Below are 12,700 nucleotides of genomic sequence, written 5' to 3'. Positions count from 1 at the left end.
TTCTAACCATGGCTATAGGCCCCTAGGGCAGCCATGATCAAAAACCTTTCCCTTTGGCAGCAAACTGAATTTTCGAAACTCATATGGACACACATGGGGAGTTGCTGTCAATTTCGGATTCTATCATGCATGGGGCTTGTTTGAATGGACCAACATGGTCTTAATGCATCTTAATACATGTCTAAATGTCGCCTAGTGAGCCTGGAGTCGAACCATCCACCTGAAACAACAAAACAAGTGTAACCGTGAAGCTTGAAATGGAGGGGCCGAAATCTGCATGTTTATTTTTCTGAAAATTCTTGATGTGTTTCGGTTTTTACATGAAAGGATGCTCATGAAACATAAAAATAATGATAGTATGACTTGATTGAAGAGTCAAGGCAAAATATATGCATGCCTGGTTTCGTTTGAAAGAAAAACGAAAAGAACGAGACGATCCGGCGCGGAGGAGGTGGAGCGCTTTCTTTTCTACCTTTCTTCTTACTCGATTTTTCTCTCCTATCTCCCACTGAATTCTCACGATTTTTGGCACTGAAAATGGCTCTGGTGTTCGTTGATGGAGAGGAGAAATAGTGGTTAGGGGAGTAAGGGAAATGGTTGCAAATATAATGGGGAATGCAAGACTAGGTCTCCATTTTTTTTTTTGAATTTTGAATTGTGGGTGGCTATCAAATAATTTGTTGGTGTTTTGTTGGAGGCTATGACCGATTCTCTCATACTCTAAAAGGCTAGGATAAGGTTGATTATTAATTAAATGGTGCTCCAAAAATAAAAGGATTATCCTCCTAATTAAATACAAAGAAAGGGTCAAAGGTGGTAAATTGTCAAGGAATGTTCTAGCAACCAAGGGTGGCCGAAATTCATCTAATAAATGGAAGAAAATATTGTTTAGTTAGTAAATTTTTAAACCCTAAGAGCCTTACGTATCCTTTAATTAATTTAGTGAACTAACCCTTTAATTAAGGAACTTAAATGAATTTATTTTCTACTCACCTCAAGTAACTTAAATAATTTCATAAACCTCCTTTTAACTTAAATTAACTTACTTGCTAGCTAAAATAAATTCCGGAAATATTTTCTGAATCTTAAATTTTTATCTCTAAACTCCAACTCCAGTCCGGCCTTACTGAAATAACTGAAAGGATAAAAATTTAAACTACTACATAAAATAATTAAATTTAAATACTCATGTAATAAAAATAATTTTAATTTAAATACTAGAATTATGCATGACTTATACGTAGTCTAAGTTACTGGTTCTACAGCCTTTGCCAATGGCAAACAGAGTCAGGGCTTGAGATTTGGTAACCACCGTGGTGTTTGTGGTCGGGGTCCAATTTTGATGGCCACCTATTGCAGAACTGAGTATAGGGACGTGAGTTTTGCACCTGAAACCTTGTGTGGATGGGGTGGAAATTTGGTGATCACACCCCCAGTTAGTACAGTAATTACCTCATCAAGATCTGGTGGAGGGCCTTCAGCAACAACCGGGGTGCGGTAATAATCATTGATGATTTGCGGTTCGAAATTGTATACCTTGTTTCGGACAAAAACTCGCCCAAATTTTGCCGATCTTGGGTTGCTGACACCGGATGAGAGATTGCCATAAAATTCAAGCACAGCTTTATGGCAATATGGCACGACTGATGAAACGGTAGATAGCAGACCGCGAGTTTGAAGAAACTCGATCAGATTGTATCGGGAGAAAGCTGCCATATCAGCGTTGCGTTCTCCAATAAACTCTCTGTTGGTGTAGAGATCCCAGTTGGAAAACGACTTCTCAGAATAAAATTTGGGATTGAAGCTACTGACCAGATCATACTCACTGAGGTCAGTGTTGTCAGAGGTGTCCTCAACATCCTCGACAACATTCTCGGCCAGAGGCTCTTGTTCGTCAGGGATTTCATCTACCGCATCAGGTGTATCGGCAGAACTGCTCGAATCAGTGGGCTTCTCAGAGTCTTGAGGAGCAGCAGGGGCTTCAGATTTTTGATTTTTCAGGTTTGCCATAAATTGGGCCAATGTGATTTCTTTTTCAGTAGATGGAGAGGGCCTTTGTGGAGGAACAGAAGATGTTTCCTCAACAGATTCTGTGGCTTTGCTAGAGGAAGAGCTACTTTCCGTCGGCGGCGGTGCAGTCTTCTTGCGGGCCACAAATTCGTAATCTGCATCGTCAGAATCATCTCTTGAGGAATTTTCAGGGTCAGCAAGAGACGGTCTGCTGAGCCCCTCTCCTTTACGACGAAATCGCTTCGAGTTCTGGAGCGCCAAACTGGCTGACGCGGAGGATTGGACACTTGGATTATTGGTGGGCTATCAACATCCTGTGGATTTCCGAGCTCACCTGGTTCAATAATCTCCAAGGGCACTGGTTCTTAAACAGCGAGTATCAATGGTAGGTGCGGCCCAACAGGGGGTATTGCAGGAGATGTTGTCTCGTTGGGGGCAACATCGTCTGTGTTTCCCATTTCGCTTCGAATATCATGGGGATCAAAGCCCTTTCCTGCCATTGTTTGTAAATCGAAAATGAGTGAAGAAAACAGGGGAGAATTGCAGAGAGTAATTCGAGGTTTCAAGAGATGAATGCGAGGGTTGGCACAATAGTGAAAAATGCGAATGATTTGTGTGAAGCGGTGTAACAAAAATGAGAGAAAAATCATTAACGAGCAGTGCAACGGTAATAATTTTAGTAATTGACTCAGTTCCAACGGTAAGAAAAGAACGAAAAAATTTTACCGTTACTACCTTCGAAGGTTACTGTGATAAACATGTCTAACAATTTTTCAAAAATTCCAGAATTAACTCCACATCAAATTTTAGCACCACTAGTCATCAATGATCACATGTATTCGAAAAACTGCAAAAATTGAATTTTCATAGAATTTTCGTTTGTCGTCATACGAATATCCTTATGACATGACAGATTTCACAATGTTTATGTTTATGCATGACTTACGGATGCTTAATAACAAAATGTAGCATTAATAGAAACATGAGAACAAATATGAGATATGCTTACAGATGAGGTGTTTTCACAAATGTTGGCAACATCGCCTGAAAACACGTACAATTCCAGAAAACAATTTTAAATTTTTCTTCACACTCAATGATTTACACATTTTATGATCATAGGAGTTGTAGCTCCCACACTAGAAGAACAGTCTTCATTGGACTCCCCTAGGTAGCTTTTTCCACTTTCTCCTATTTCTATGTAAATTTTAGAAGGGGTAGCTCCCACACTAAAAGCACAACCTTCATTGGGTTTTTTAGGTAGCTTTTTCCATCTTTCCTTCTAATCATAGACCCAACATAATTAATGATTGTATTCCAATCTCTCGGGTTATTTGTCACATCGATTAGGTGACAAAGTTCGCATGTATAGGTGTGAAGATATAAAGGATAGCAAGGAATTGTAGGTGCATCAGAAAATTATGCTACACAATTTCAACACAAAATATCACAGGATGAATGCAATGCTGTATGCCTAAGTCCTAAAAATGCACATGCGAATGAGATGTTGTCCGCGATGTTGTAACATCTGAGACAACATCCGAAAATGATTAGGCAGAACACATGCTGAGAGATTTCCTAAGGTTGAAGAATCTCTCAAAGTCTAATGCTTTTGTGAATATGTCGGCCAGTTGGTTATTTGTATCAACAAATTCAATTCTAATCAATCTTTTTTCTACTAGGTCTCGAATAAAATGATGCCTTATGTCAATGTGCTTTGCTCGAGAGTGTTGTACTGGATTTTTCGAAATGTTAATAACACTAGAGTTATCACAGTACACGACTAAGGATTCACTCTTAAGCCCATAATCTTCTATCATTTGATTCATCCACAAAAGTTGGGTGCACGCATTTCCAGCTGCCACATATTCTGATTCAGCAGTGGAGAGTGAAACACAATTATGTTTTCGACTATGCAAAGAAATCAGATTATTGCCTAGATAAAAGCAGCCCCCGGAAGTGCTTTTTCTATCATCCAAGTCCCCAGCCCAATCAGCATCTGAGAACCCTACTAGATTTGAGTGGGTTTCGTGTGTATACCATAATCCTAAGTCTATGGTTCCGGCTATGTATCTTAAGATACGTTTTACGGCTTTTAAGTGAGAAATCTTAGGATTAGATTGGTATCTAGCACACAAACAAACACTAAACATTAAGTCAGGTCGGCTAGCAGTCAAATACAAGAGACTTCCTATGATGCTGCGATATAGGGTGTTGTCAACATTTTCGGCAGCATCGTCTTTGTATAATTTTTCATTTGAGCCCATAGGTGTCTTCATGTGTTTGGTGTTCTCATTAACAAATTTCTTTATCAGATTTTTGGCGTACTTACTTTGGCACAAGAAGGTGCCATCATGCATTTGTTTGATTTGTAAGCCAAGAAAGAAGTGTAATTCACCAACCATACTCATTTCAAATGTAGTAGACATGCATTCAACAAAATAATTTGCATGCTTTTGGGATGAAGAACCGAAAATAATATCATCAACATAGATTTGGCAAATAAGGATCTCACCTTTGGATTTTTGAATAAACAGAGTCTTATCTACCTCACCTCTTTTGAATCCGATTTCGAGTAGGTATTCAATCAGTCTGCCATACCAAGCACGGGGTGCTTGCTTCAAGCCATAGAGAGCCTTTTTCAACTTATACACATGATCAAGATTATGTGGATTTTCGAATCCTTTAGGATGTCTAACATATACTTCTTCACACAAGATACCATTCAGAAATGCACTTTTAACATTCATTTGAAACAGTTTGATTTTCATAAAGCATGCAATGGCTAGCAAAAGTCGGATTGACTCAATACGGGCAACAGGTGCAAAGGTCTCATCAAAATCAACCCCTTCAACCTGTGTGTACCCTTAAGCGACCAACCTTGCTTTGTTTCGAATGATGTTCCCCGAATCATCAGTTTTATTTTTAAAAATCCATTTTGTCCCAATTATATTCCCATGGTCAGGAGGTGGAACCAAAGTCCAAACATCATTTCGAACAAATTGCTCAAGCTCATCATGCATTGCATTAATCCAAAATTCATCTTTTAATGCTTCATCAACATTTTTAGGTTCGACATTGGATACAAAACATGAAAATCTAACCTGTGAATATGTAGAGCTCATGCATATGAGTCTAGCCATTTTTCGGTAATCAACTTTTTCTTTCTCACGAGTTTGAACATTTTCTTGCATATGTCCAATTATTTGAGATGATGGATGCTTCTTCTGAATTTTGCTTGGAATGTTCGGTCCATCATCTACTGCCTCATCATCGCTGTGATCATCTTCTTGTGAGTTATTGACTTCATTTTCACATGTTGTAATTTTTTTCAATTTCAATATATATTTATTTTTCACTAATTTTTAATAATATCATATGGTACATCACACATGTTAAATATTAGTTTCAACCAATGGCAAACTTTCATCAAGTGTCCCATCTACTCAAATAAATTTTCATTTACGTTCTCCGCCACCGTCTACTTCATCTGGACATCTAGGACCGCTGATATTTTCTAGGGTACAAATACTATCTACTATTTATTATTTTTGGGATACCAATAAATTTATAACAAAAATAAAGTCCAACCTTAATAATAATAATAAAATAATTATATAAAGTAGTTACTTTGTAAACAAAAATTTAGGGAAATTACAAATTAATCTTGTATTGTTTTGATTTTTTTTCCATGAACTTGTTGATGTTGCAAATATTTGCGTTATGTCAACGTCATGTCATAAGAACTATAATTAAAAAAGAAAACATAACGATAATATTTGAATAATTTGATAATATAAAAAAATTAGAAAAAAATATAATATCAAAATTATAATTTTTCCTTGTACTATTTGGGCATTCATCTTTCTTCAATTTACAAAACTTAAAAAATTGATTCCACTAATTATCTTATTTTTTTAAATACCGAAAAGATTTTCAACTAATGATGTAAAAATTCAATAAAAAATTTTCATTCATCATATAATATTATTATTATTATTATTATTATTATTATTATTATTATTATTTTAGATTCAATTTATATAAGAATTAACGTTGTTTTTATTCTCGTGGAGGTCGCCCACTCTCTCTCCAATCCGTATACTCTCACCTTCCAAAGTTGCCAGCCAGCCAGCAAGCAAACTAAAACTACGCTACAATTTCGACCAAATCCCACCTCGTTTGTCTCGCCCCTTTCGATTTCTACGATTGCATTCCATTTCTCTCCATAAATGTTGGCCTTCACTCGCAATCACTTGACAATGGCGCCCTCAGTTTTGTCCCAAAGTTTCTTTACCACCCTCACTCCTTCGCAGTCATCAATTTCGAGGAGTTGTACTGGAAATGCTTCGCCTTTCTCTGTTTCTGTTAAGCAATCTGCTCTTTTCTCCGGATCCCACGTCGTTTCCGCCTATTTCAGGTGGCCCCGCAAAGGTTTTATCGCCAACTTCAATCCCTCTGGAGATATCATCTCAGCTGTTGAAACCCCGATTGAATTGAGTATGAATCTTGGTCTTAGGCTCTGAGTTCTTGTTTGTTTTCTCTCCTTTAGTGTCTGAGATTACTTAAAACGCTGTTTTTTTTAAAAAATCTTTTCAGAGTACCCAGCATTTCCGACAGTCATGGACATTAACCAGATTCGGGAGATTTTACCTCACCGGTTAATTAATTTTCTTAATATTTTTAGTTACTTTGTGGTGTAATTATTGCATTTTTTTAATAATCTGCCCAGAAGATTTGATATTTCAAATGGTTTTTATATTTTTTATGTTGTAGATTTCCCTTTCTGTTGGTGGATAGAGTTATTGAATACAATCCAGGTGTATCAGTTGTGGCTATCAAGAATGTGACGATAAATGATAATTTCTTTCCCGGCCATTTTCCCAATAGGCCAATTATGCCTGGCGTGCTCATGGTTGAGGTGAGCAAACCATTTGTGTTAACCTTTTTATAGTTTATCACATCTGTTACTCGGGTCCATACCAAAGTTAGATTTTCCGCTCGATGTTGTGATCATGGCTGTTCTTTCATTGCTAACGTGTGTGTTTCGGATAATATATTTGCAATTGATGGCATGTGTTTGGAGGTTCTGATAATCAACTATGATGAATTTGTGTCGAGGTGAATTGTTCATATATTAGCGCCTCCCTTAGATACTTCACATGGAAGTCTTCTATTAGTGGAAAAAGTGGCCACCGGAGATTTCCGGCTTTTGATGTTGTCTGATGATTTTGAAAATTCATTGTACATTTTTTCCCATCAAACTAATGGGGAGATAAAGAAACTGTTGTTCATGAGCGGATGGAATCTCCTGAATTTAACTAATCCCGTAGGCGTGACCTTTTTGTTTTTCATGCATTTTCAATTTAATGTTTCAATCTCTCTCTCTCTCTCAATCATAACAAGTAGATCAAATGATGATAATAATGTTTGAGCTTGACACTTATTTTTCTGTGGTGTCAGTTTGATTGATCAGTTGATGGTTCTATATCATGGCGCCCAATATCTGTATACAAATTCAATTAATAAAGATTATAGTAGACAACTGAGGAAGCTCAAGGAAATAGATGATGTTAATGTAATGAATGAAAACACTCTGTAGGCCAATTAATAAACTAAAGAAGGTAAATTTTGTCGAAAACTTGAAACAATGGGGATTGATTATGTAATTTATGGACATATGTTGGCAGCCATAGCATAGTTATGTGCTCCCAAAAATACATATGGAGGCATAAAGGATTGTCGAGCCGGAGATTTTGGTATTATTGGGGAGGGGTATTCTCTAAGATGCAGTTGATTGAGAAAAAAGAAAAATAAATTGTTTAAATGTTTTAAGAATCACTATTTATGTGGTGCAAAAGAAAGGAAATAAATAAAATCCCTGAAATGTGTTGGCCCTGAAATATATAATAATGGGAACCCGAGTTTTCTTCGTTATTTGCGTGTCCTTGACATGTGGGTTTTTGAAGTTACAATTTCCAAATTTATCTTAAATATGGATTAGTTGCAGTGTCATTAGACTGACAAACCAAATTATAGAAGTTTTTGGGGTATTACGTTGTTACTCTTAATTGTATACGAAAGCTGTACAATGTTAAAAAAAAAATTGAATAGAAAGATAGGACGACCGTGTAACCTAGCCAGTGAATTGATTTTTCTAACAACTTTTTCAAAACTCAGTTTCTTGATGGTAACCAACAGAAGAAAATCGTTCAGGCTTCCAAATATTTATCTTACTTTTTGGTGTTTCCTCTCAGCTTCCAGCCTGTTCAAATGCTAAAGCACAATTTTAGCACTTATTCCATTCTGCTTGTATTTCTTCATGTATTGACTGTATCATTCCAAGGTATACCAATCTCGTTATTACCTTCGAACTTTATGATGAATAATTCTTGCAAAAACATGACCCACAATTCTGATTGTTATAGAATAGTTTTGCTGCAATTTTGTGATGAAAAATAAATATTTTTGACAGCGAGGTTCAACTTCTTGTTTAGGCTAGTAGCTTTCCTTTATTTGTTCGACACAAAGGGAATAGTATTTTACTGCTAATCATCTACTGTTTCATTACTTTCATATGAGCAAGTGTTCCCTGGGGCTTTTGTTCTCAAAGCTTGTCTTTGTACTAAAAGTGATATGTATGTTACTCCTATTGGACTCAGGCCATGGCTCAGGTTGGTGGATTGATTATGCTGCAACCAGAAGTAGGAGGCTCGCGCGATAATTTCTTCTTTGCTGGAGTCGACAAAGTTAGATTCAGGAAGCCCGTAATTGCAGGAGACACCCTAGTTATGAGAATGAACCTCGTGAAGCTTCAGAAACGCTTTGGAATTGCAAAGATGGAAGGAAAAGCATATGTTGGAGGTGAAGTTGTTTGTGAAGGTGAATTCTTGATGGCTATGGGGAGCTGAGTGATGATGTGGTTGTAGTTTTGGAATACCATTTTTTGTTATTTATTTTTCTCTCGCATTTTATTTTTAATTTGGGTATGATTGACATTAGATTACCTGTTTGTGAGTTTAATTGGTTTTCATTCATTGATATTTTTGCTCTTAATGGTATTGATAATTCTTAATGGTATTGCCCGTTTGCGTGCAAACACTGCTTGCATCTCGGTCTCACCTACAAGACAGGATTGCAATTAATATTGCGGAGTGAAAAAGCATTAAAGTATGAGATAAGAGCAAAAGAGGATTACCAGGTTGAGCACCCGAGCTAGCCATTTCATCCATCACCCTGTCAATAGGGTCCTTAGCCCGGGCACTCAACCTATATGCTACAAAATTTTCCTCCTCCAGGAGAACAGAGGAAGAGAATTTTCGATCCCCCACTAGCTCATGACTCCTGGTGTAAGGTTCTTCGAGCTTGTATCTGCGAAGAAGCTCGGGTTGGATAGGAAGATTGGGTAGGAAGCCGGTCAGATAGGGAGGAGGGGAAGGAAGAGTTATAAAAAAGAATTTAACTTTCCATCCCTTCAGAGAAGATGAGATGTCATCAAGGAATCGACTCTTTAACCGGACAGAAAGTGAAAAAGCGTCGTCGCCGAAGTGACAAATGAAGAAGTAAAAGAGAATGAGAGGATTGATAAGAATGTTATGCATTTTAAAAAGAATAAAGACCGAAGTCAGGATACGGAAAGTATTGGGGTGGAATCGGTTTATGGAGACTCCAAAGAAGCGAGTCATCTCAGTATAAAAGGAAGGGATAGGAAACCTAAGACCAGTACGAACCTGATCCTTGAAAAAAGTGTAAAAACCCTTCGGGGGCTTATCTGTCCTATCCGAAGGGCCGGTGTGGGGACCCGGACGCTAATTCATTTCCTTAATCGTTATTACTATCAAATTCACAATTAAGTAATGTGGGACATAAAATTTTTTTTTTTAAAATGCAATGCGGAAACGTAATGTACATATAAATCTAATAGTACAAGTCCTGTACTAAATACATTTACTAGGTTCAACGACATATCAGTGCTGAATCTTAATCTACTTCTGAGCCCGGATCTCCACGCTAACTCGTCCTGACTCGTTCTCTTCTTGATCCCGATCCTGTCCCACCTGTTGTCATGCACACATACAGACAAGACAACAGCCGGAAACTTCGGTGAGAAATACATCCCAGTATAAACAATGTAAACATGCAATCATATAGAAACATATGTAAAAGCATATAACAGCTATCATTAACATGTAGCAAATCAACAAACATGAATGATATAAAACTGTAAATCAACTAGTCATCTCTGACTCGACTCAATCGACGCGTCATCTCAGACTCGACTCATTCCTAATCTAGGGATCCCGGGGTCTGGATATTGACAAATATATCGAATCTCAGTCGATAGGAATGAATCAACCATAAACGGCATCGATATAATGCATATATCCAGTATCTGGGCGAATCAGCCAACGGAATAAGCGAATCATCCAATAGAATAAGCGAATCAGCCCAAGGACTCAGCGAATCAGCCGAAGAATAGGCGGATCAGCCAAAGACTAGGCGAATCAGCCTATAACTCGATACATACATTGTCTATGAATCAATAGATCACACACATCAATTCTCATAAATTGCAAATATCAATGCAATAAACTAAAGTATGTGATTTAGGGAAACTCGAGTCAAACCTCACTCGAGTTGTGCAATCCCAACTCAACATTAATTTATACCTTTCACTCTGTTACTCTGACTATGTCGAAGTCTCTGATTCAAAGCCTGTCAATATCAATCTGGCAATAACAACATCAAGGAGTATAATATCAATACTTATTCAATTCAATACTAGATATAATCAGAACTCAATCAAATTCTATTTCAACGGCATAACGGCATAATCTCAATATACCCAGCCATATCATATCAGTCAGATATCAATTCCAATATCTCATAATCGATAACAATTCAATTCTGATATCGAATCTTTATCAAATCAATTCCGAAAATCATAACAATTCCATAATCAGTCCGTTTCTCAATCTGACTTCGATTCTACGATGTCTAACATGCCAAGAACATCATATATGAATCCTATCCAATTCTGATAATAGCATAATTTCAAAACATATCAAAACGTAGCAAAACTTACGTCCAGTTGTAGTCTACGTCGATAGGAACACAGTACTGAAGTCGGATTTAAAATCGGACGGACGGATCTTTCGTAAATCACAATTATACACGATAAAAGGCGTAAGGATATTTCTCGGAGCTTCTCGATTCCTCTTTCTTCGAATTCCTGAAAGATGAATTTCGATTTGTACATATATATATATATACATACATCCGGTTGCATGCAATTGAAACGTGACACAATTTCATCAAACTTAGGTGGCGCTCGGGCGGTTATAAATTACCGCTCGAGCGCCGCATCTTCTGCCCAAAACATATACTTGTCGAACCATGGTGCTCGGGCGGTCAAAAACTACCGCTTGAGCGCAGAGAGTTCTGTCCGAAATCCTTTTTATGATACATTGGCGCTCGGGCGATCATCTTCTACCGCTCGGGCGCCAAGAGTTCTGTACCAAAAATCTTGTTGATCTTGCACCGACGCCCGTCTCTTCCACGAGAGCTCCTACAATCTTAATTCTGTCAATTAAGTCATATCTGATCACAGTAATTAAATCTCGGGCCTTACATTTCTCCCCCCCTAAGATACGATTTCGTCCCCGAAATCACAGGCAATCAACTCAGATATCAAAACGAAATGTATAGTAGAGGTTAATCAGAAAACTCATCTCAATAAACAATTCTGAAATCTCAGTCTCATATCAGATTCTGTCTTTCAGGTAGTCTCTTTAATGCCCTGTCAACTTTACTGTATTTTCAACAGCAGAATAATCTTCATTCAGAATTACCTTTCTTTCCCAGATCTCCAATTTCAATCTGGACTTATATAATTCAAGAAGTATACTTTCCTAATACTACTCGACATGACTCGTAACCGAATCAATCCCAAAATCCTGGTTATACACTATCTGTATTTACCAATCAATAGCTCATGATAGATCAACCTCATCATCTCCTATCCAATTTGTTAATCCATGTCAAGGTTATATCCAATCCTCGGCCTCAAATACCAAGAGTCATAGTCCGACGTTAGCATATTTATTCTCTCTATTCTGAGCTGTCTTCGTTTCTTTCTGAATCAGTTACATTTTCTTGTCATATTTCTGATCCTATCAGATCTAATCGCAGGTATCACCGAGATATTATTTCCATATAAAGGAAATTTTACAGGTATCATTGTACAATGTCTCGAATGATGCTATCGCGATACTCATCTGATAGCTATTGTTGTACGATAATTCACAAAATGACAATGAATCTTGTCAACTAGTGCTAAAATCAAGCACTACATCTCAACAGATATCCTTCAGTGTCTAGATAGTTCACTCCGACTATCCGTCAATCTGTAGATGATATGTGAAAGATCTTGTTGTATACTCTGCCAAAAGTACAATATCAACCGAAAGTCATAGTATGATATAATCAACTTTGGCATTCAATGCAATCTGTCCTCTTTTCTGACATAAATCTCAGTCGACTGGTCATATTGATACATCTTTCTATACAAAATCACATCACATTAGAGCACAATCTTGAAACGATTTCAGTAGTTTCGTCACAAAGTTCATAGAAATGTACTCCCATTTTTATTCAGGAATCAATAATCTATATAACCAATCTCCTGGTT

The 12,700-nt window shown here is 37.2% G+C and overlaps 1 protein-coding gene across 1 annotated transcript; it reads left to right on the top strand.

Moving 5' to 3' along the window:
- Positions 1–6,076: 6,076 nt before the first annotated feature.
- Positions 6,077–9,090, top strand: LOC140973551 (uncharacterized). The gene is made up of 4 exons (XM_073436454.1): positions 6,077–6,510; positions 6,610–6,670; positions 6,787–6,931; positions 8,673–9,090. Exons 1-4 carry the CDS (start codon positions 6,243–6,245, stop codon positions 8,919–8,921), a joined length of 723 nt encoding a protein of 240 aa, XP_073292555.1. The 5' UTR covers positions 6,077–6,242; the 3' UTR covers positions 8,922–9,090.
- Positions 9,091–12,700: the final 3,610 nt, after the last annotated feature.

This window comes from Primulina huaijiensis, chromosome 3 (assembly GCF_012295235.1).
Source record: "Primulina huaijiensis isolate GDHJ02 chromosome 3, ASM1229523v2, whole genome shotgun sequence".
NCBI lineage: Eukaryota > Viridiplantae > Streptophyta > Magnoliopsida > Lamiales > Gesneriaceae > Primulina > Primulina huaijiensis.
This window is presented reverse-complemented; position numbering and strand designations above follow the sequence as displayed.

Coding starts and splice junctions, on each gene's coding strand:
- LOC140973551 (XM_073436454.1), top strand. CDS start 6,243: ATGTTGGCCTTCACTCGCAATCACTTGACAATGGCGCCCTCAGTTTTG. Junction 6,511..6,609: donor TGAAACCCCGATTGAATTGA/GTATGAATCTTG, acceptor AAATCTTTTCAG/AGTACCCAGCATTTCCGACA. Junction 6,671..6,786: donor CGGGAGATTTTACCTCACCG/GTTAATTAATTT, acceptor TTTATGTTGTAG/ATTTCCCTTTCTGTTGGTGG.